Genomic DNA, 23,926 nt, shown 5'->3' on the forward strand with positions numbered 1-23,926 from the left:
TGATAAGGTACAGAATGTGCACACATCTTTACAAACCAGAGAACAGAATCGTCACAAATCCCTGCTGAGCCATTTAGCCCAATAGGCTCCCATTCATCTTTTACTTGGCTGCGTGCGCCAACGGGGCTATAATGGGAGCCAATGACAGACGCCTATCTCATAGCTTAGAACATTTCTGCCGTAGCACATAGCAAATGCAATGCAGGGAATATGACAAGACTTGCTGTTCATAGTAATAACTTCAGATAAACATCACAGATGGTAAACTGTTGTGATTATCACCACCGAGACAGTTGTTGGTTTACATATTTGTGGTGATCAGTCTCCTCGACTGCTCCTCTCTCCTCCTCCACTCCGCCTTTCTCTTCCACTGCCCCCTTCACCTCCTCCACTCCTCCTTTCTCCTCCTCCACTCCTCTCTCCTCTGCCTCCTCCTCTTCTGCTCCTCTGTCTCCGTACAGGCTGCTAACGGTTCCGTCTCTCCAGGTGACCATGATCTCTCCAGGCTTCAGGAGTCCGTTCTCTGCCGGCGTGGGGGCCGCTGCCGGGACGTGGTTGTCAGGGGTGACTGTAACCGCGGCGACGGGGGCGGAGGGGGCCTGCAGTTCGGGGGAGGGAGGGGGGAGGAGCTGCTGCGTTGCCTCGGAGACGACCTCTCGTAGCTCGTGACCTCCAGGGGAGGCCTTCAGGGCCTGAGCCGCCACCGCCTTGTACTTGGCTATCTTCTTCCTGCTCCTGGGAGAGAGAGAGAGAGAGAGAGAGAGAGGGGTGTGGATAAGAGGGAGAGAGAGAGAAAGGGAGAGAGGAGAGAGGGAGAAAGAGAGGGGGGAGAGATGTGGATAAGAGAGAGAGAGAGAGATGTAGAGAAATGTAGGATTGGAGAAAGTGAAGAGAAAGAAAGAGATGTGAATGAGAGAGTGAGAGAAAGGGTGTTTATAGTCTTTAGTTCAGGGCCAGTGCTGCCGCCTTGTACTTGGCAATCTTCTTCCTGCTCCTGAGTGTGTGTGTGTGTGTGTGTGTGTGTGTGTGTGTGTGTGTGTGTGTGTGTGTGTGTGTGTGTGCGTGCGTGTGTGTGTGAGAGAGAGAGACAGACAGACAGACAGACAGACAGAGATAGGATGAGAGAGACAGAGAGGGTGGGGGGGGTGTTAGTAGCAGTAGTATTAGTAATAGAAGCTAGTAGTAGTAGTAGTAGTAGTAGTAGTGGTAGTAGTAGTAGTAGTAGTAGTAGTAGTAGTAGTAGTAGTAGTATGAATAATAGTAGAACAGTAGATTTAATATAGTGGGCCTACTATTATGGTTGTGTGTTGAGAGCAGGTGATTGGTCCCTATTTAAAGCAGGTGATGTGTTGAGATGCACAGGTGTGCTACTTAGCCATCATGTAAAGGGGATGTGTGTCAGCAGGTGTGCTGCTAGCTAGCCATCATCCCAGAAATATACTACTGTTGTGTGTACATCAGTGTTTCCCAAACTTTTTCAGTCATGATGAATACTTAGAATTTGATGATGGTGGTAAGTATTCATGAAAAGGTAATATGAATGGGCAGCATAAATTCTGGAAATAAACAACTAAAAATCTCACAGTGTCCTTTTAATTTACAATTTACACTACAGGTGTGTGTTTATTATCGTTAGGCCTATTTGTGTATGTGTGTCTTAAAAATTGAAGTGTGACCCTGGCAACTTAGCTAACTTACTCTTTATGCTAGTGGTTTTGCTAATGTTTAATAAAAAAGTCAGGTTTTTGGTACTTTTATCCATGACCATGCGATTTTATTTTCATAAATCTAACACTCTTAAATCTTAAATCTAACACTCTGTTTGGTGTTACTGGTTTGTATTTGACTGTAAACAATATTACGTAGGAAAATATTACAATGTAGGAAAATCTGTCAGAACACCGGCTGGGCTCTCCTCGTCAGCCGACCAGCGCACACAGCCACCAAGCGCGCGCACACACACGCAACAAGCGCGTGCCCACACACACCCACACCACAAGCGGGCGCGCACACACACACACACACACCCACAACGAGCGCAAACACGCGCATCCAACGAGCGCAAACACACACACAAAGCCACACAGCACATTAACCATCAACAAAGTGCACATGCACATAATCATACACAGACACTGCATAATGATCCAGGGTGGAGTCACGCCAGGCTGGATGGATATGGACGTTCTTCTTGGACGGTTAGAACTACTCTCCAGTCCACTAAATGCGTACACCACTGCGTCGTGAACGGATATTCTAACCAGGATGCTTCACGCGGACACAGTGAGCATGCTCGCTGCCTAGCAAATGTGCTGCCTGGTTGAAAAAACGCCATTCATGAACTACCTTAATGAGACATTCTGTTTGATTTCTCCTATACAAGTATGTCAATAGCCTACATGTTGTGCATGATTTAGCCTATGGGGTCATTTTATGACCCTTAAGGATCCATGATATGCTCAACATTATAATTTCAACCCTAGAATGATAATTATTTTGTTTTGTTTTGGTGAATTTCCCCATGGCACCCCTAGGCCCTACTGATATAAATGAAGCAGGCCCTCTTTAGCAACTAGTAGCCACTGGCCAGGCTGTCGCCATCTAGTGCCAATTCACTCCACTCGCGCTACTACATCTACGTTCCCACCAGCGAAATGAAACCGGTTGATGCCGCCCGGAGGGCGAACTCTTTACCTTCTGGGTTAGGTATTTGGAGCTCCTTCTGCGGGATGAAATAGCCAGTGAAATACGACAGTGAACGTGTGTGAGAGAGAGTGTGTGTGTGAGAGGGAGAGCCACCGCCACAGGCTCACACACCACCACCATCAGCAGCAGCAGCGGCACGGGTTGCCCCCAGGATGGCCTCTGCCCTCACGCAACTGGTAAGTGCCCTTAACTTCTTGCTTGGTAGGCCTATCGCGTTAATTTACATGATCTAAAACGTCAAAGTCCTTATTGTTTACGCGCATCTGTGCATAAACGCACGACAACAACGCATGTTGAGGCAGTTTATAAAATGTCTTTCTTACCACTGCAAAAAGCAGTAGGCCTAGGCTAGGCCTATTAAAAACTTAACTTTGGAGTCCAGATGGTTCGCTGTTTAAGGCTACACTGTGTAAGATGTTTAGTTGTTTATTTCCAGAATTCATGGTAGGCTACTACCGATTCACTAATGTTACATGTTTCATACTTACCAACACCATCAAATTCCAGATAGGCCTATTATGACTGGGAATTGGGAAAATTGCATTCTAGGCCTAGGCCCTACATGAAAAGAGGGATCTTCTCCATAGTCAGCCATTTTGAATGTCCAGACATAGCCATTTTTAACTGCAAAAAAGGGAGAATGGAATTGGTTGTCACAAGTTGTGGTTGTCACATTCGGTGTTCAAAACAGTTGACACAGAAATGTTTGTAGCCTAATTAGTGTCACAGGACATCTACGTTGATATTGGAGGTTAAAACATCCTTGAGGTGAGACAACAATATGTGTTTTTCACACGAAAATGAAAATGTTTGGAATGTTTTTCTTCTTGCACTATGGGCTGACATCAAAATCAGTAGGCCTATAGCCATTTGAAAGTATAAAGAGTAAGTGGTGTTTTATCTATTTTAGTTTTAAAGAGTCTAAAAAGGAACCAGTGAAATATATTTTGTTATTTTAGACTCACAGATGAATTTTATGTTGTTGAAATTAAAAAATAGCCATGAGGTGTTTTACATTCAGTTTGTGTGTGAAATACAAGTAGCCTAGGCCTACACTACATTCGCATTTTAAAGTTCCAAGGAGTGTAAAAATTGGCAAATGGGCCATTTGTGGTGATTCTGTATGCATGGGCGAGGTTTAGATTCACATTTCATTGAAATTAGAAATTATGTATCATTTTTATTTAATGTTAAAATGTTCCATTTCCCCCCAATGGAATAACATTGCGACAACCAACCCCATAGGTTGTGACAGCCATACCCGAACGTGGTTGGTTGTCACATTTGCCCAAGGTGCCTTTGACGGCACTTTGTCAGAGTGTAGCATAGGCCTACAGAGTGTTTGTGAACATAATTCGAGCAGGCATTTGTTGACATTTAATTCTTGTGTCGTCAGCTGCGATGTCCTCTCCTCACTGCAGCTATTTTCATCACTGGCATCGGTGGCACCTTCCAGTACGGTTTCCAAATATCTGTCCTGAACTCTCCCTCCACAGTAAGTAGTAACCTATGTGTTTTCGAACTGGTCGCAATTGAAGTTAACAGAACTGATTCTATTGAGCGATTTTAATTCCAAGATCCCTCCCATTGTGTGTCGGTAGTGTAGGCACCTTCAGTCAATGCAAGTCAATGGAAAGCACACCCACCTCTGTCAAAAAATGGACTAAAACTGTGTGAATATGAAGTAACTCATTAACCAAAGACCAGATTTGAAATGTCAGGCTAAATATCTATTTAAATCCTATGAGTTGATAAAATACATTTAAAAATCAAATTATATTCATTATTTATTATGTAGACATTTAGCAACACACTTCAACTATATTGTCCTTGTATAGTGTGTTGATTGACATTTTCACATAATTAAGCCATTTTTTGACAGAGGTGAGCCTCCTCTCCATTCATTTCCATTTCTCATGTCTACCTACAAAAAATGGCTGCCATTGGGCTCGTTCGTGACGAAGCAGTGCTGCTTTTGCTAGGCAGTGGGCATGCACACTTTGCCAGTTTGATGCATTGTGGTTAGAATCAAATTGGCAAAGTGCGCATGCGCGCTGCCTAGCAAAAGCAGCACTGCTTCGTCACGAACGAGCCTACTGATTGCTGTGAAAAGGGGGGCGGGGTCTCCTCTAGTCTAATGTTCTACCTCTATGAGTATAATCATTGGGGATAATAAAGTTTCTAACTAACTAACTAACTAATCATTACCATACAACACGAGGACCCAAACCAGTGGGTAGAGGTCAAGCCAAAGGCGTTTTATGGAACTCTAGTGAGGTTGTTCTTCAGGATTCTGAACCTGGGCGTTGTCAGCGACAGTCGTTTAACATCATGAAGCAACAGGCCATTGATGCATCATTTGATACGTCCGTTGACCCCTCCAGGCCACATCCCCCCTCCTTCCTCTAATACCGCCCACAGCAAGAGCTCCTGATAACCCCATTGAGCCCTGTAGATCGCCTCCCCAGATAACCCCTCCCTCCTTCCCACCTGCCTGTGGTAACAGCCCCAGCCAGACCTTCCAGGATTGTTGAACTGGTGGTGAAAGTGGTTCAGCTCGTTGGCTCTGGTTGCCCTTAGCTTGGCCCTCTTCCCTACACACCCCATCATACCTCTGTTTCTTAGAACTATGAGTGCGTTCCAATATGCGACCTTGCGTCCTCCACTCATGCTTGTGGCCTCTACCAGGAAGTTATATTTCAATATCTCGCAAAAGCTCAATTGTAAAGTCTTTTTCTCATTTGCAAATTGGATGGTGAATGAAGAATAGAATAGTCCCCAAAACTGGGCAGTCATGGGTGAGCGGTTAGGGGACTTGCATCACAGAGGTTGCCGGTTCGACTCCCGACCCGCCAGGTTGGTGGGGGGAGTAATCAACCAGTGCTCTCCCCCATCCTCCTCCATGACTGAGGTACCCTGAGCATGGTACAGTCCCACCGCACTGCTCCCCATGGGGCGCCACTGAGGGCTGCCCCCTTGCACGGGTGAGGCACAAATGCAATTTCGTTGTGTGCAGTGTGCAGTGTTCACTTGTGTGCTGTGGAGTGCTGTGTCACAATGACAATGGGAGTTGGAGTTTCCCAATGGGCTTTCACTTTCACTTTCACTTTAAAACATTGTTTTGGCTAGGCTGACAGCTGGGAAACTTAATTGTTTTCTCCACAGAGGTGGGGCCGGGAGGCGGGTTGAGGCCACAAGCAAAAGTGGAGGACGCAAGGTCGCATATTGGAATGCATTCCATGCCTTTATTGGCATTCCATGCCTTTATGACCCAGATTCGAACCCAGGTCCCCGAGGGGAGTGATTCCTTGACTTTTTCCATGACTCAAGGTGGGGGTGTGTGGACCTGCGTTCTGACCTCTGACATCTGCATCTCCTTAACATTAACATTAACATTAACATTAACATTAACATTAACATTATACTTATGTTTTATAAGTAATATTAAAATAATTTACATTATTGGGCCAGAGCAAGCATTATAAATATACTGTACTCCCATTGACATGCATGTACGACTATTGATTAATTTGTGGTGTTCAGTTTTTTTGTGTGGTGAGGCACCACAGAATGGTCTCTGTATGGGAAACACTGATGCTCATATAAGCTTAGAGCGTGTAATGTTGAACACTTGCTGTGGTTGCTGTGGTCTAATAGTTAGGGACGTGGTCATGAGATCAGAGGATTACAGGTTCAGATCTCACCCCTAACCTCTCCCTACACCTTCATTCACTGCTGAAGTGCTCATGAGCAGGCCACGTTGTGTGTTGGGGGCGGTGGTGGGCTCAAGATTCAAGATTCAAGATTAGTTTATTACGTCTTATTATAGGTTTGAAGCCTATAAAGAGTAAAAATTTTTGTGTTTTTGTGTCCTCAAAAAGATTAAAAGATAAAAATAAAAAAGGGGGGGGGGTGGAAAAAAGTGGTAGAGGAGCCGTTCGGCAACCCGAAGGTTGCAGGTTCGAGCCCCGCTCTGCCTGACCCCATCGATGTGTCCTTGTCTGAGCAAGATACTTAACCCCAAGTTGCTCCTGGTGGCAGGGTGGTATCCTGTTTGGCAGCCACTGGCTCAGGTGTGTGAATGTGAGTGTGAATGGGTGAATGTGAGACATACAATGTAAAGCGCTTTGAGTGCTAAAAGGAGTGGAAATGCACTATATAAATGCAGTCCATTTACCTAACCCCACATTGCCATAGGGACTGTCTCCAATACTCTGTAACCAACACTCTCTTAAATAACTGTGATTGGATAAAAGCGGCTGCTAAGGGTAATACAGGGTAGACTAGCCGTGGGGTCTAAAAAGTCTTTAAAAAAGTCTTAATTTTTTATCCCCTTTTTTAGGCTTAAAAAAGGTCTAAAATATGTGTCCCAGGTTGTGCCAAATTTATTGCATTGTGTTGGGCAGAGAGAGGTGCCTGTGCGCGCATGCAAGGATGTGACTCTCCATTGCATCGACGGGGAGAGCGATTGTCAAATAACTTTTTAAACAGCGCTAGAACTGTTAAGCTCCGCTTAGTGTAAATGCTAACAAATTATGAATCTGTTAACTTTATGAGGGAGAGCAACATATCCGTGTATAAAGACATCATTGGACTTCAATATGTAACTTGCCCTGTTCATGTTGGGGGAGAGACAGGAGACCTGGCGTCATCACCTCACCTGAAGTTTGTAGGGCATAGCCTAGCATACAGTAACTCTTAGTAACAGTAACATAATGTTTTAATGTGCAAGCCTTCATTATTGTCAAAGTAATTTACAATTTGTCATTTATAGATGTTTTGGCAAGTGTATACTTGCATGGATGGAAGACATGTGTTTTCAAAGGGCACATTTCTTTAGATTAGGCTACTATGAAATTATATGTCTCATTGTGAGTCTAGATACTGGTACCAATTACATTTTGTATCTAGCATATGCCTTCATGGCATATTAGGGCCTACTATGTGTTGACAGTATTTTAGGTTGGGTGTGTTGCCTAATAAGCCCCCTAAGCTCTGCCTTGGAAAAAAACATATTCCCCCCTGACCAATTTCACTCCAGTATTGCTGGAATATGGCTGGAATATAAGACAATTACTGGTATGGCTTTTTCTTAAATACTTGCCACCATTATTCTTTTTGGCATTGTAATTATTATTTTTCGTGACACCGGTTTGGGAACTGGGTATGGGAGCGATGCTGGTCTAAATTTTCTTTTTTGTGGTCTAAAATAGGTCTAAAAAAGGTCTAAAATTTGATGTGTTCAAACCTGGGGACACCCTGTAATAACAATGCAATGTAATGTAATGTGTTTAACTGTGTTCAGTACATCAGGGAGTTGATTAACGTCACCTGTACGGAGCGGTATGGCCTTAACCTGCCGCCATGGCAACTGTCAATCATCTGGTCCTTTGTGGTGTCAATCTTCTTTATTGGAGGGATCATTGGTGTCCACTGCGCTATGCAGCTGGTGGACAAGTATGGCAGGTAACACACCTATAAATACTATGTCTATATCTAACAGGGGTGGGAAACCTTTTTCATCTGAGGGGCCATTTCAAATTGTACAGTATAAAGTCCTCCAAGGGCAGTATTTCCCCCTTCAGGCTTACATTGAAGGCGGCCACCTTTACAACAGACCCCACCTTCACTAGGTCCCCTGAAAATATAACTGAATTGTATTGCAAATGTTATTTCTAACATTGCTTTACAAAACATGTCATATTTCATGTGAAACTGCACAACATTAAAATTATGTTGTGGGCCGGATGAGACGGCCTCAATGGCCTTAAACACCCCTCGAAACATAGGTTCCCCAACCCTGGTATATAAATATGTACTGAACTGTATACTGTATACGGGTGGGAGACGTGACGCCTTGTTTTTTCGTAACATTGGTTAAAAACCTACAAAACTGTTATTTTCCTTTAAAAAACAAATGTCAATGAAAGAAGATGTGGTACATTATGTTTCATATTAGTCTTAGATGAGAAGAAACATTTTTGTTAAGATTTATGTAAAGGTTTATATGTCAAATTTCCTGCGGTGTGACTAACATTAATGAAACAATATATAATAATATATATATATAAATTAACCAACAACATTTTGAATAATATATGAAGCATTTGGCATGATTGCATAAATCTTAACTTTAGATTAAGATATGTGAATGTGGAAAAAACTCAAGACAGTAATATTAACTACAAGTTCAATTTCGTAACACAAATTGCGTCCTGTGGGGTGACATGTATGTCAATGTTTGTGAATGGGCAGCTGCAAGGCCAACTAAAAGGGTCTTAAAGACTGGCTCCTAACCAGTCAGTACCTCAGTTATTGGAGAGTGCTGTGGAAGTTTAAGGTGACTCTTAACCTCTTAATATGTCTTCATATTGCAATCTTTCTGTCACGCAATGCTTAGGTTCATTTTATGGTGTCCTGTGGTGTGACTGCTCTTATAGGAGGAAAAAAAAGTTTTTTTATTAATGAAAACACATATTAAGATTAAACACAATATAATTATCAAGTTAGCATGAGCTCAGATGTCAGTCATATATACAGAAGGATTAAAATGACCATAATACAGTGAATTCCCTGTGGTGTGACTCCATTTTCCTGCGGTGTGACATGCCTATGCTATGTGTTGATGCAGGACACATTTTCCCAAAAATGGCAAAAATAAGGTGAAATTCCACAGACCACTAAGTGCTTTATTTTTTTCTATTTTTTTCAAATTTTTATCCATCATTTTTTTCAGGAATTTGAAAAACGTTATTATTTTTTTTCGTTTCGCCCTTAAACGTCAACCACCCATATGTCGATGAACAAAACACTAAGTTCTGATAAGTGTACACAGCGCTGGACGAGGGGTGTCCAGCGCTGTATGTATGTATATGAATACTGTATGTACTTATACATACCTGTGTAGCCTATACTTGTACACACCTAAATACTATATAATACCCAGGTACTATAAATACCCAGGGCCGCTGCCAAGGTTTTTGAGGCCCTAAGCATAACTGGTCAGGAGGCCCCCCTCATAATTAAATAATATTAATAATAATAACAATAATAGACTATAACTAATGAATACATGTTTTGTAATCTATTTTCCATGACGTTTTTTTTGTCAATTTCAATTAAAGAGACACATTTTAGGGGCAAAGTGGTTGGTCCCTTAATCGCTCAGCAGTACTCTGCTTATGTCTAGCGGCGACCCTGTCTGTACTATGCTGTATATGTACTGACAACTCAGAAGCTTGTGTGAAACAATTGTAGCTTGAGCAATACAACTGAAAGGAATTTCCTTTTAACTTCTCAAAGTAAATAATGTAACGTCCCAAGTGAAGGTTGTACAGGCTCTAGCTTCTAACCTACCCCTACGGATCTTCACATGCACCAATATTCTGGAATATTCATTTTCACAACATTCCCACCTTGCCAGGCAGCAGTACACTGCTGCTGAACGTTGACTTTGGCTCACGGTCTGCTTTCCTTTTCCCATCATGCATCTGACCAGGAAGAGATGCCTGCTGCTGAACAACCTGCTGGCGATCGCGGCGGCCGTGATGATGGTGCTGAGCAAGACGGCCGTGTCCTTCGAGATGATCATGGCGGCTAGGTTTATCTATGGCATCAACGCAGGTTAGCTACTGAGGCACACACCACTTGGGGTGGATGCCAATATGCGGACTCCCTCTCCGCTTGCTTGCTTGTGACCTCATGATGATGTCACTGACGACAGAAAATTAATTAAATATCTTGCAAAAGCACAATTCTAATGTCATTTTCTCATTTGCAACCGGGATGGTGAATGGAAAAGAGTCCCCCAAAAGTTGTTGTGGCTAGGCTGACGAGTGGGAAACTTTATTGTTTTCTTCACGGAGGCGGGGCCAGGAAGACGGGCCCCGTATACATACAGTATATCCACACCGTATGGGTGCATTCCAATATGTGACCTTGCCTCCTCTACTTGTGCTTGTCTCCTTGCCCCACCTCCTGGCCCCTCCTCCGTGGAGAAAACGATAAAGTTTCCCAGCTGTCAGCCTCGCCACAACAACTTTTGAGGGAATGTTTTTCATTCACCATCCCAATTGCAAATGAGAAAAAGACTTTACAATTGAGCTTTTGCAAGATATTGAAATATAATGCTGTTGTCAGTGATGTCATCATGACGAGAAGCAAGTGGAGGAGGCAAGGTCGCATATTAAAACGCACTCATTATGTCTGTCTGTGTTCCATAAAGGGGCAGCCATGTTGGTCCACGGCCTGTACTTGTCCGAGAGCGCCCCCAAGAGGCTGCGAGCGATGGTGGCCTTCACCATGACCAACTCCATCTGCATTGGAAAATTCACTGGCCAGCTCCTTGGCATCAGGTCTCTTCTTTTCTCTTCTGTTCTCTTCTAATAATAATAATAATTGTATTTGAGCTGCATGCCTTGTATGATATAGTGCTATACAAAGTGCTTAACACATGGGGAAAAAAACATCAATGTTAAAGATGGATTTAAAAGGAGAAGTAGAAAGGAGAGACAGAAACAAGAGAGAATAGCAAGAAGACAAAAGAAGAAGACATACAAACCCCAACTCCGATGAAGTTGGGACGTTTGGTAAACAGTGAATAAAATCAAAATGCTATAATTTTCAAAACATTCAATCTATTCATTAGATGGAGAATAGTGAAAAGACAACATATTAAGTGTTAAAACTGAGAAAAAATATTGCTTTGGGGGACATATGTACTCATTTCTAATTTGATAAATCCAACACGTCTCAAAAGAGTTGGGACGGGGACAATAAATGGCAGCAAATGTTGAGGAAGACTAAAAACAATACAGAAGACAACATTTAACAGTTAAATACATTAACCGATGAGATGATTTTATATAAAAACAGTGTTAATTCCTATCTTGGACATGATTTCACCAGCTTAAATGGTGGGTGTATTCCTTGTCATGTTTTGCAATGTTTTCCTTTCTGTAGTGCTTACAGTGTGACAGGTCTTGACCAAAAACCCACCATTTTATCACCTGCTGGTCCTCATGATGGAGCCAAACTGTTAAAACATAGTAGAGAATGCAATTTGACCTTGCTATGTGGCAGTAATCGAAGATCTCCCTTCAAAATATAATGCATGAGTGGCTTTTCATGCTGTTTAAAACCCATTTATACCATTCAGCACTGTATTTAACTCTACAGATGAGTGAGAACATCTTAACCAATGCACTACTGCACCCGCATGCCATCATGGAGGCTGACTTTTGAAGCTAGCACTAACACAAGTTGGATGGTCCATTTTTACTGTAGCACAGGATGTGCAATGCTCTATTATTGTAAATGACTGCTGCTGACTTCTGTAAGCAAAGGACAGTTTCCCATGTCTTCTGGGTCTATTTCAAGTGAGCTCAGGTGCTTAGGAGAATGTTACACCCCTGTATCATTTTCATGCATTAAGCATTCTTAATATGGTAAATTTTCAATAGCTCTAGCACTCCAGGAATTAGAGTGAGACTACAGCCAATATATATTTCATGATGTCATGAACCTATGAGTGATTCTCTAATTCGCCTACACTTTTAAGTCCGTGGATTTTATTTTGCAATTCCACTAACTATTAACTGCATCCAATGATATTTTGGACATTAGAAAACATTTATCTTTCATATAATACAGAAAGTGTAGACATAGCATTATTTCCCTCAGCAAGAATGAATATTTAATACTGGTTTTGGGCGTTTTCATGCCGTCCTGTTTTCCAAATGTCAGATTCAGTCTTCATATTAGCATGTAAAGAAACTTGTTTTGCCCAAGACGATTGCAAATGTTGATTCACACTGAGGCACACTGAGGAAGGCAGAGCGCCGAAACGCGTCTGTGTAAATAAAAAGAGGCCTATGCATGGTGCGACCTTTTTTCATTTTTCAGTCTTACAATATTTTGGTCAGCACCCTTAAAAGGAAGAAAAAAACTGTTGGGTGACGCCTGCTCCAACCCTTATGAAATGTTGATTCACAGTAATCATCACAATATGACAAAACTGTCAGAAAGACCACTGTCCTTTCCATTATACATGAAAGTTGCCATTTTGTGTTTGTCCACGAAAACTGTGTTAACGGTGTCACGGTCTGAAACCTCCTCCATAAATCAGTAATGGTTTGGTCTTAGGCCATACGAATAACATCACGTGATATCATAACCTCTTTGGCAGGATACGGGAAGACTTTTTGGTAAATATTGAGCTCCATCCTTCCATAATTTAATCCATTCTTTTTCATGTTCTCATAGCGGGAAAATTGCCTGTCAACGGTGTTATCAACATATTCATAAGAATCAGAATTAGAAATCACATGTAGAAAAACACAGATAAAGCATACAGATATATGAATTGATTAAGGTGTTGTGGTGGAACTTCTGAGGTCCTCAGTTAGCACAACACCATAAAAATGGCTGAAATGTCAACGGTGTTACCGTCAATGGTGTTACAATTAAGTATGACAGTCAGGGTTGCCAGATGAGGCTGATGATTTCCAGCCCAAAAAGTGATCAAAATCCGCCCTAAAAACCCGCCCAATTCTATTGATTTACATGGCAGTGGGAAGGTTTTTCTGATAGATGCCATTTTTACCCGCACCCGGCCATCCTAAGCAGCCCAATTGGGCGGGAACCAGCCCAATCTGGCAACACTGATGACAGTTGAGGAGGAGTATGTTTTTGCCAATTTATATCCATATTGACAGACAAACAAACTAAATAATTTGTGTTCTAGGGAGATGGGTTTGTCTGCTCTGTTTTTTCTCCTAAAAAAGTGCCGACTTGTTCCCCTGCACTGTTGACCGTAACACCATTGAGTAACACCGTTGACTGTTTTGAAAGTGTTTTTGCGCTATTGATCCTTTATGTGTTGGAAAAATCCTATGAACATACACTAGGGATTATCTCTGGAGAAGGAAGTCTTGTGTAAGGAGGGTGACTATATTCAAATCAGACGTTACAGGGATTTATGATGAAAAATGTGTCAGTCTGTATCACAGTGACTCATAAAATCCTACTTATGAAGCTCAACAATCACATTTTCTATATCAGTTGCACAGATTAAAGACAACATTACTGCTAAGGGACATAAGCACTTTCAAACATATATTGTTTCAACTCTGTAGTATTTTTATATATGTTTGAAATGACATAGTATTTGTCCATAACACTGTTGACAAAATAATTAAGCAAATGTTCGCTTTCATTAGAGAATTTATCAAATGATTTAAGATTAAGCTTGGCAATTTGTTTGTTTGGAAACTTAAATGTATACACTATGTAAACATCTAGGTCATTTAGTTGGAAAAAATACTAATAATTTACATTTTGCTTTTGCCAAAAGCGCAGGTGAATTGTAGAATCACTCCTATATAATGATTTTATTAACAAAAATATGTCTTATATACACTCAATCATGGTAAATCAAAGGGAATTAAAAAATGTATGTAATAACTATGGTAATTATTCCCTTTGCATCTTTAATTCTGAGTGACTCAGCCTCTCTGTGATGATCTTATACCTGGACACCTATATTGTCCGTCAGTACAATTCATTTTGAAATGTTCTTCTTTGTTGTTTTATCTTATTTGGATGTTTACTAAATTTCACTGATCCCCGTCCCAACTCTTTTGAGACGTGTAGGATTTATCAAATTAGAAATGAGTACATATGTCCCCCAAAACAATATTTTTTCTCGGTTTTAACACTTAATATGTTGTCTTTTCACTATTCTCCATCTAATGAATAGATTGAATGTTTTGAAAATGATAGCATTTTGATTTTATTCACTGTTTACCAAACGTCCCAACTTCATCGGAGTTGGGGTTTGTAGATAGAGATTGTAGAGGCATAAGGTCCACATAGGTTGGGCCCAGGATTCTTAGAGGCATAAGGTCCACAGTGGCTGGGTCCAGCGTAAGTGATAGATACACTGAATTTGGGCGCTCACATGTGGCCCTTGGTGGCAACAGGGGTGAGGGAAAAACTCCCTTTTCACTTGATTCATGGTTTATATGGGGGAAAAGCTCAATGAGGTCTGAGAAAAAACCCATATAGTCGGAAAGAAACCTCAGGCAGAGACCAGCGGCCACCTAGGGGAGCCCCCTGCCAGGGCTGGTTGTGAACAGAGTAAGGATGCTGCTGCAACTGGGACGCTGTGATGCCTGGGCAGCTAGGACTAGGCAAGGGTGAAAAGGTGGATCTTCAGATGCTTCTCTTCTCTTCTCTTCTCTTCTCTTCTCGACTCTTCTCGACTCTTCTCTTCTCTTTTTTATGTTCTGTGTGTGTGTGCGCGCGCGTTTGTGTTTCGTGAATTGCTCGGTGCAGAGGAGCCTTGTCCCTGGTTATTGGGTTTTGGCGGTGTGTGTGTGTGTGTGTGACGTTTCTAGTGAGCTGCTGGGTACAGAGGAGTGTTGTTATTGGGGGTTGGTGGTGTGATGTGGTGTGACATGGTGTGTGTGTGTGTGTGTGTGTGTGTGATGTTTCTAGTGAGCTGCTGGGTACAGAGGAGCGCTGGCCCTGGTTATTGGGGGTTGGTGGTGTGACGGGGCTGCTGCAGATGATGACACTGCCCCTGCTGCCAGAGTCGCCCCGGTACCTGCTGATCATGAAGGGAGATGTACAGGCCTGCGAACAGGGTGAATAACACACACACACACACACACACACACACACACACACACACACACACACACACACACACACACACACACACACACACACACACACACACACACACACACACACACACACACACATTCTCTCTCTCAAACACACACTTAGTCTCACGCACTATCCATTAATCTCTCCCAAACACATTTCATTTCCATTTTCCACTATATTGGCATGGCAGAAAAAAAGTTTGTATTGCCAAAGGACAAAGTACTGTATACACATAGACGCGAATTTGGCCAAGCGAAGCCAACTTCGCCATTCATTCCTATGAGAGAGGCGAAGGCAAGCGAACAGGAGCGAAGCGAAGCGAAATTATTAAAGAAAGTTTAATGTTATGCAAATGAGGAGCGAATTCGCCTGCCGCGACCCAATCAAATCAACAACATAACTGTTCCATTCCATTTGATTCGCTGCGACGACCTGATGACGGTTGAATTTCGCCTCTCTTCGCTTCGCCTCCTATGTGTCCCTACCGTTAGTCATAGTACAAGTCAGTACAAGTCTCTCTGCACCGCATCTTTAATTCATCTCTTTATTATGCAGCCGCCACTGGAGTGCATCGATTCAGTTCTGCCCTCATTTCTCTGTCTCTGTCTCTATCTGTCTCTCTCTCTCTCATTTATTCCTTTATTCATCTGCGTCTGTGGGGTCGTGGTGTGGACCACAGTGGGGAAATGCGGGACATGTGTAGCCTGGTGAACCAGCGCCACCCGCTGGACGGCAAAATGTTTTGTCTACGGGTGGGTCTGGCCTCGCATAATGATTCAATGAAGCCAGAATGCCATGAATCTGGCAAACCAATTATAACGCAAAGATGTGTTTTGAATCAAAGCGGGCAGCGTTTTGAGGGAAGGTTGTTCTCATCATCAATCTTCGGATGTATTATGCATCGAGGCCAGACTAAATTAGACATCCACATTTAGTCTGGTTTATCAGGCTAGGACATGTGCTCTCTCTCTCTCTCTCTCTCTCTCTCTCTCTCTCTCTCTCTCTCTCTCTCTCTCTCTCTCATGTATTCATCCCTTTCTCTATCTCTGTCTCTCCGTCCTCCAGCTATGGTGCGCCTGTGGGGCTGTGGTGTGGACCACAGTGGTGAGATGGCAGACCTCTATTCTCTCTCTCTCTCTCTCTCTCTCTCTCTCTCTCTCTCTCTCTCTCTCTCTCTCTCTCTCTCTCTCTCTCTCTCTCTCTCTCATGTAATCATCTCTCTCTCCCCAGCCATGGATCGTCTGTGGGGCGGTGGTGTGGACCACAGTGCTGAGATGGCAGACATGTGTGCGGAGGCGGCGGTGTTGAAGCGGGTAAAGAGGAGGGGGGTGCTGGACCTCTTAAGGGAGCCCTCGCTACGCTGGCAACTCCTCACCGTCATATGCCTCTTCACCACCACTCAGATGAATGGTGTCAACGCGGTGAGTGTGTGTGTGTGTGTAGAGTTCTCAACGGGCCTGAAAATCGACAACCCGACCCGACGCAGGCCGTGGCTTTCAAAGCCCGAGCCCGATGTCACCCGACACATCAATATGAATGATCAACCCGAACCCAGCCCGCGGCCCGACACAGAGGGTCGAGTTTTCCCACGTTATCCTATGGAGACTGACGGGCTACAGCAGTTTATTTAATGGACCACGGCTATAGCGAAAGATTGTTTTTAAACCATGGAGGCTTGTTACGCACACAGTGAAGCAGTGGGGCAAAAATCTTCTAAGAGAGAAAGATATGTTAAAACCCGCCCATCCAATGCAAAGGAGTGTGCTCCAAATTTGGTCTCCTAAGGGGACGTTGACTCCGAAGGTCTCCTAATCGAAGGTCTCCTAAAGGGGCGTTCACCCGACGTAAAGTACCCGCCTGATTTATCTCTCTCTCATACACGATTCTCTGACTGGGGCAGGCACTGATGCTGCTGGCGTGAGTTTTTCTTTTTTATTGCCAAGATCCAAATCCAAAATGTCAGAGAGCCTAATCCAAAATGTCAGAGAATGCGCGCACATCAGTAGCATTGGCAGTAATGCCAAACAAAAGCTGTTTTTAAATACAATAGATTCATCTAATGGCCATATTAACAGCTAGCTTAGCAACTGTCAGCCAAACCCATTCAAACTCTACAGGACATTAGCGAACCCTGTTTTAGGAGCTAGCTGCCACACTACAAACGAACAAAGAGGCTTCTTGCTATTGACTGTCAGGCGACCCGGGGGCGACCCGAATGACTTTGAACTTGAACTTGATCTTCATTCCGCAATTGTTTAAAATCCAGGTGGTGTAATAAACCCAGGAACATTATATATCATTGGAAAGCTTAGAATCTCAGGAACACACCTAGCACTACTATACAGGGATATGAACATATTTCATGTGCATTATTATCAATTTATTACACAATGTCACCTTTCAAATTTGACCCCCCCAAGCACCCCCCGCCTGATGTCTCCCTACCTTCCTAGGATGAGTGGACATCCAAACATGAACATATCCTTATCATCATGGTCTCAAAATGTCTGTTACAATCCAAGGTTTATGAAAGTGTATTCTTTTTTTACTCTACTTCAACCACAAGTTGTACAACTCCACTCAAACTAAACCACTTTATTGTGGAAAAAACGAGCACGTTTTTTTTTCTCAAGAATTGTGCTGTTTTTGCCTACACTTCCATATATTTCATATGATAAATGGTATTCCACATGATCCCCAGATTACATAGGCACCACTGGAGTGGCTCTGTGACATTCCTACCCTGAAAGACAAGCCTTAGAAGAGAAGTAGGCAGGTCCTGTTTTACGCAGCTTTGTGTTGGCTCATTTGCTTTGAATGACTGCAGCTCCCTCAAAGCAAGAGCTAGAAACTCCATTCAAAGACTGAATGATAGTCTAGAGTCCACGTTTTCAAATGAGTCATATAGCTCTTCTGTGTTACACCCAGGGACAGAGGAATCTCAAATCTGCTCAAGAATGCCCCTATCTTCCCATGTTTTACTGTACATAGTGTACAGTACCGTACAGTACTGTACAGTACTGTACAGTAACATCTCTGTAATACTACCCAAAAGGCATATCCAACTAAGTCAGATGACTGTAGAACACCTCAAGGGGTAAGCTTTCATTTGAGACCATCATGAGGCTTCTAGCTCAAACTGTTCTTGAACAGTGAGACCTTATTTGTGGGGTGCATTTTGACTAATCAAAAGGTCTACAATAAAACATATGGCAAAACGCATGTGCATATCCACACATAATTGTCTTGAGAAAGGTCAAAAGTAAAGATCAACTTTGACAAACAGCTTCTGTAGACCTGTGAGTAAGTATCAAATTTGTTTCCAAGGCAAAATGTATCAGCTAAACTGTTGAAATGTAGTAATTTCCAAGAGTTTCTAAAACCGCCTGTCAGAAAAAAAGATGTTCAAACCCCTGTAAGTCCTTGGCAGTACATCACAACATCTTCCTGTCACTTCCTGTGGATTCTACAGAGTCTCTTCTTTCAAATGATACCAGCCACTTCATGATAGGTCAAAGTATGCAGGCACAGGAACCATTTAAGTAGACATTGTGCAAAACCTCAAAGGTTAAGGGGTTTTAAAAAGTTGTGGTGTAATTAGACATGAATGATAGCATACAAGATTCTCTCTTTATTCATGTTTTACAGTTCAGGTGGTTAAGATGCCAAACAAAAGCCGTTTTTAAATACAATAGATCAGGGGTGTCAAACTCAGGCCCGGGGGCCAAATCTGGCCCGCGGAGTCTTTTTATTCGGCCCGCGAGATCATTTCAAATGTGTATTACTAGTTGGCCCTCATACATCATTAATGTACAGTGTACCAAGACTTGAACATGAAATTTGGTGTTTCTCAGAAGTATGAGCGGACCCAGGCCAATGACACAGCTCACACTCCTATGCAACACAATATGTGCCAGTGTGTGTGAAATTAAACTATGAGTATTAAGTGCGTGTCTGCAGGATTTTAGTCCATTTATTGACAAATAATCTTGAGTTCGGCCCTCGACTTAGTTCCATATTTTGATTTTGGCCCTCGGTCAATTTGAGTTTGACACCCCTGCAATAGATACATCTAATGGCCATATTAACAGCTAGCTTAGCAACTGTCAGCCAAACCCATTCAAACTCTACAGGACATTAGCGAACCCTGTTTTATGAGCTAGTTGCTACACTAAAAACGAACAAAGAGGCTTCAACAAACAACAAACAAACTTATATCATTTTCAGGCCTTTTATGGATATTTTAATTGATTTTTTTGGGAGTTGTACTACTGAAATAAAACACCGTTTCTCTTCTCCCTGTCAAGTAAACTCCAGTGATTTCCTGCTAAGTCAACCGCATAGTGTTTTTCATTTTCCTGATTCAAACCTCCGCGGTAGGGTAGAATAATAGAACACCACTGACCTATTAGGGCCAAGTACTCACTGAACTGCTGCAAGTACGTTGACCAATCACAGTGCAAGAGTATAGCCTCAGCTCATGGACAGTTCAGCCTGGGAGAACCATGCGTGTATCGCAGCCAGGGGTTGTTTTATTGCTGCACAGGGGGGCGTGGTGGCTACTTTTCTGTGTTGCTCCTCTGTGGAGGTGCTACTATGAATCCCCCTTAGGATGGGCTGATGGTTTCTCTCTCAACATCATTGTCCACAGATGATTTACCCGCTGTATTATTTCAAAGGGGGCCGTAGCCTGCCAGCTGTCCGAATGTTATCGCAATTAATATTGCCAGATGTTTTACTATAAATAAGCGACATTTGTTAATTAGCGCGGGACACATCGAAAGGCGAAGCGGCTATGCCATGCGCGAGGTGCTTCGAGAGGTAAGCTACCCACGCGGGTATTTTGATTCTGCTCCTCCAGCAACATTTCAAAATCACTTCAACCAGTCCATTAAACAGTAATACTGTATGTAGCAAATGAAAATGATCAGTCAAATCAGCAGCAGATGAGACTGAATCTCTGAAAACAGCGCAACAAGCCGTTAGAATAGGGGACAAGTGGTGACTTCCATGAATTTAAATCTCCTAAAAGTCACTCGCTGAATAGTGACTGCATGCAGCAGCCAGACATCCCTTTAGATATAGACACCCAAGGGGAAGTTCACCATGATTCACGGTAAACAGCAGCGATGATTACTAATAAATTCACTGGGTGGAAAAGATTAAGACCGACCCGACCCAAGTCATCTGTTTATATTTTCGACCCGTACCCGGCCCGAACCCGTGGGGCCCGTCAGGTTTGTCGGCTCGTTGAGAACTCTGTGTGTGTGTGTGTGTGTGTCTGTGGGTGTGTGTGTAGGTGTAGCTGTTATCATTTGATGATGACGTGTGTGTGTGTGTGTAGGTGTACCTGTTATCATTTGATTGTGCATGTGTGTGTGTGTGTTTGTTTGTTTGTTTGTGTAGCTGTTGTCATTTGATGGTGTGTGTGCGTGTGCGTGTGCGTGTGCATGTGCGGGTGTATGTGTTTGTTGCTGTACCTGTTATCATTTGGTGACGTGTGTGTGTGTGTGTGTGTGTGTGTGTGTGTGTGTGTGTGTGTGTGTGTGTGTGTGTGTGTGTGTGTGTGTGTGTGTGCATAGGTGTACCTGTATTCGTTCGATGTGTTCAGGGAGGCAGGTATAGCTCCTGATCAGATGCGCTATGCTGCTCTGGGCACCAGCCTGTGTGAGCTCTCCTCATCCATCCTCTGCGTGAGTCCATCCTCTTTTTCTCTTCCTCCCCTTCCTCTATCCTCCTCTCTTTCGTAAGGGCAGTACACACACATCGCTGCTATTTACTAGCTTCTTGTTTGCTCGCCTACTCGCCTCTCTTTCATGGAACGTTCGCTGAAAGTTCCCGCGGCTTTAACTGCCAATGAACAGGCGAGAAGTACTGAACTCTGCCTTCCAATTGATTTCTCGCTTACTCGCCTCGCTCGAAGATAAAATATTTTCAACTCGGGATCCGCCCACATCGCATCGCTTGTACAGTACTCGCCTACTCGCCTGCTAGTCTCGCTGGAACACATTGACATTCTATTGAGTTCATTCGCTGAGCGAGTAACTAGCAGCGACGTGTGTGCACGGCCCTTTAATTCTCCTTCTTTCCTTCTCTCCTCATCCATCCTCTCTGTGAATCCCTCACGTCTCCTCGTGATGGTCAGGGCGAGGCTTTGTGAAACACTGAAACAGTTGAAACAATTTTGCCATGAAAACATGAAACATGGCCCGTGGCCATGCGGCTGACTTGGGTTCGATTCCCGGCCCGGGTTCTTTGCCGACCCCTCCCCGTCCCTCTCCCAATTCACTTCCTGTCCACCTCTGACACTGTCCTATCAAATTAAGTCAAAAAAGACCAAAAAAAATGTTTAAAAAAGATTACAAAACCTGTAATCTGAAACCAGTCTCCACTGTGACATCTACTGGTCATATCTGTGTACTGATTCTGAAAAAATCTTCTGCTGACAACATACGAAAGTGAGGTGGGTTAATGAAAGACGCCACACCATTATGCCGGTGACCCTTGATCCTTGATCCTTCTCTGTCTCACTGAACTGTCCCGTTTTTTTTTGTGTGATAAAATTGAAAAACTCAAGACACAACACATTTGCTTCATAGTTTGTGTAAGTCTTTTTTTAAATTTTTTTTTTTGGGGCTTTTTGTCGTTTATTATTGTAGGACAGTGAAACAGTGAGACAGGAAATGACTGTGAGAGAGAGATGGGGCAGGGTAGGGAAATGACCCTGGACTCGAACCGAGGTCCCTCTGGGCAATGTAGGCCCCACCTGTTTGTGCAAGTCTTCCCAAGTGAAAAACCCATATACTTAAAGTGTACTTTTTTTGACCGTACTTAGTACAAAGTGTACTATTTTCGGCGATTTAAAGTGCGCTTCATTGCACTATTAGTGCGCTGAAGCACTACTAAAGCAGTACTTCAGCACACTTGCAGCACACTGAGGATGCTAAATTGGCACCGCTTTTGGACAACTTTAAGTGCACTACAAGCATACTTTTGAAAGTATGCTCCAAACACGCTTTTCATGCATTCGTATGGCATTAATAGTGTGCTTGAGTACACTTCTATAACATTTTATTGTTACTAGAAGTACAATAAAAGTATATTAACTTCATGCTTCTTTGGACTACATTGGAACATTTTAAGTCTGTAAAAAGTATATCATATTAAGTATTGTAAATATATAACAGGTATGCTTGAAGTATATTTACAGTACACTCCCAAGTACAGCGAATAATATAAATGTAATACTACAATCCATGCTGGTCCTCAGAGCTTGTACATTACACACAGCCACATGTCACAGTAGTGATACAGTATGCATGCCTAGCACGACTGACATTTACAATCATAGCATTGTTACAGAGATTTCAGATACACATTTCACTTTATTTCACTCTTGTTCCACCTTCCTGCAGTTGATCATTTGAATTGATTACTAATGGTGACCCTCGATTCTTTGTTTGAACAACTAGTTCCAACTTACCTCTCACCATGATATCATGGGAAGTGTGAGCCTATATATACCAGAACATATACGTGACCATCATAATGACGGTGGGAACATGGCCATTTTTTGTGTTCCACTTTAAAAATGTAAAACTCCTACAATAAACGCAGAATATAACCATGAGTAATATTTTCATGCTAACCAAAGATATTCCTTAGAGGTAAATGGATTTCTGTTTGAGAAATGTAGCTCCAAGAAGTGCATTGCATGATGGTACATGCATGATGGTGCATGATGGGTAAATTAACTTTGTGTAAGCACACTTTGAATATATTTGGGTGAAGTACAATCATGGTGCACTTAGAAAAAGTGTACTTGCAATATGTTAAAGCGATTTACTTTAAAGCACACTATAGAAAATCACACTTCGAAGACATTTGGGTGAAGTGTAATCATATTGCACTTTAAAAAAGTACAATTGCAATATGTTATTAAAAAATACACTTTTAGTAAGTTCACTATTAGAACACTTAGTATATTCCTCTAAATACACTTTAACCAAACATCTTCGAAGTACACTTGAAGTATGGTTCGCTAAGTGTACTTTCTTTGAGAGCAACTTAATTACATCTAATTTTAAGTACACTTTAAATAAGCATATTGTAAACATACTTTTTCTTAGCACAAAAAGCAAGAGTGCACTTTTAACATGCTAAGTACACTTCAGTCATGCTTTTATTGTACTAAATTGAACCACTTTTTCACCTGGGTTATTCACTTCTAGTTCAAACATCTGAAGTGATATGTCATCTGTTCTTCCTGGGGATCGAACGTGGGCCGCTCAGATAGCACACAACCAGTGGTGTAGTGGGGAATTTTAACCCTTTGAGGAGTACCATCACAAATATGTGATTAGAAGTTTGCCAAAATTTTGGGTTCTCATTATGATGTCATAAGGACTTGGCAAGATTTTTAACACAGACCTCTATGGGAGCTGTAGAGTGTTCAAGTGAAATTCTAGAAGAACCTGGAAAAAGTCCTTACTCCTCAAAGGGTTTTTAAAGTGGGGGTATGCGATTTTTAACGTCATCAAATAATTAG

At 42.5% G+C, this 23,926-nt stretch overlaps 1 protein-coding gene across 1 annotated transcript in view; it reads left to right on the top strand.

The window, feature by feature from the left end:
• The first annotated feature begins 2,858 nt into the window (after positions 1-2,858).
• LOC134440003 (solute carrier family 2, facilitated glucose transporter member 11-like) overlaps positions 2,859-23,926 on the top strand; it is a 23,669-nt gene continuing 2,601 nt past the window's right edge. Inside the window, exons 1-8 of the mRNA XM_063189929.1 lie at positions 2,859-2,882; positions 4,103-4,201; positions 8,012-8,172; positions 10,205-10,329; positions 10,931-11,060; positions 15,205-15,353; positions 16,609-16,799; positions 20,961-21,071. Of these exons, the coding sequence (XP_063045999.1) occupies positions 2,859-2,882; positions 4,103-4,201; positions 8,012-8,172; positions 10,205-10,329; positions 10,931-11,060; positions 15,205-15,353; positions 16,609-16,799; positions 20,961-21,071 (990 nt within the window). The remainder of the gene's footprint in view (positions 2,883-4,102; positions 4,202-8,011; positions 8,173-10,204; positions 10,330-10,930; positions 11,061-15,204; positions 15,354-16,608; positions 16,800-20,960; positions 21,072-23,926) is intronic.

The sequence above is a fragment of the Engraulis encrasicolus genome, chromosome 23, assembly GCF_034702125.1.
Source record: "Engraulis encrasicolus isolate BLACKSEA-1 chromosome 23, IST_EnEncr_1.0, whole genome shotgun sequence".
Classification (NCBI taxonomy): domain Eukaryota; kingdom Metazoa; phylum Chordata; class Actinopteri; order Clupeiformes; family Engraulidae; genus Engraulis; species Engraulis encrasicolus.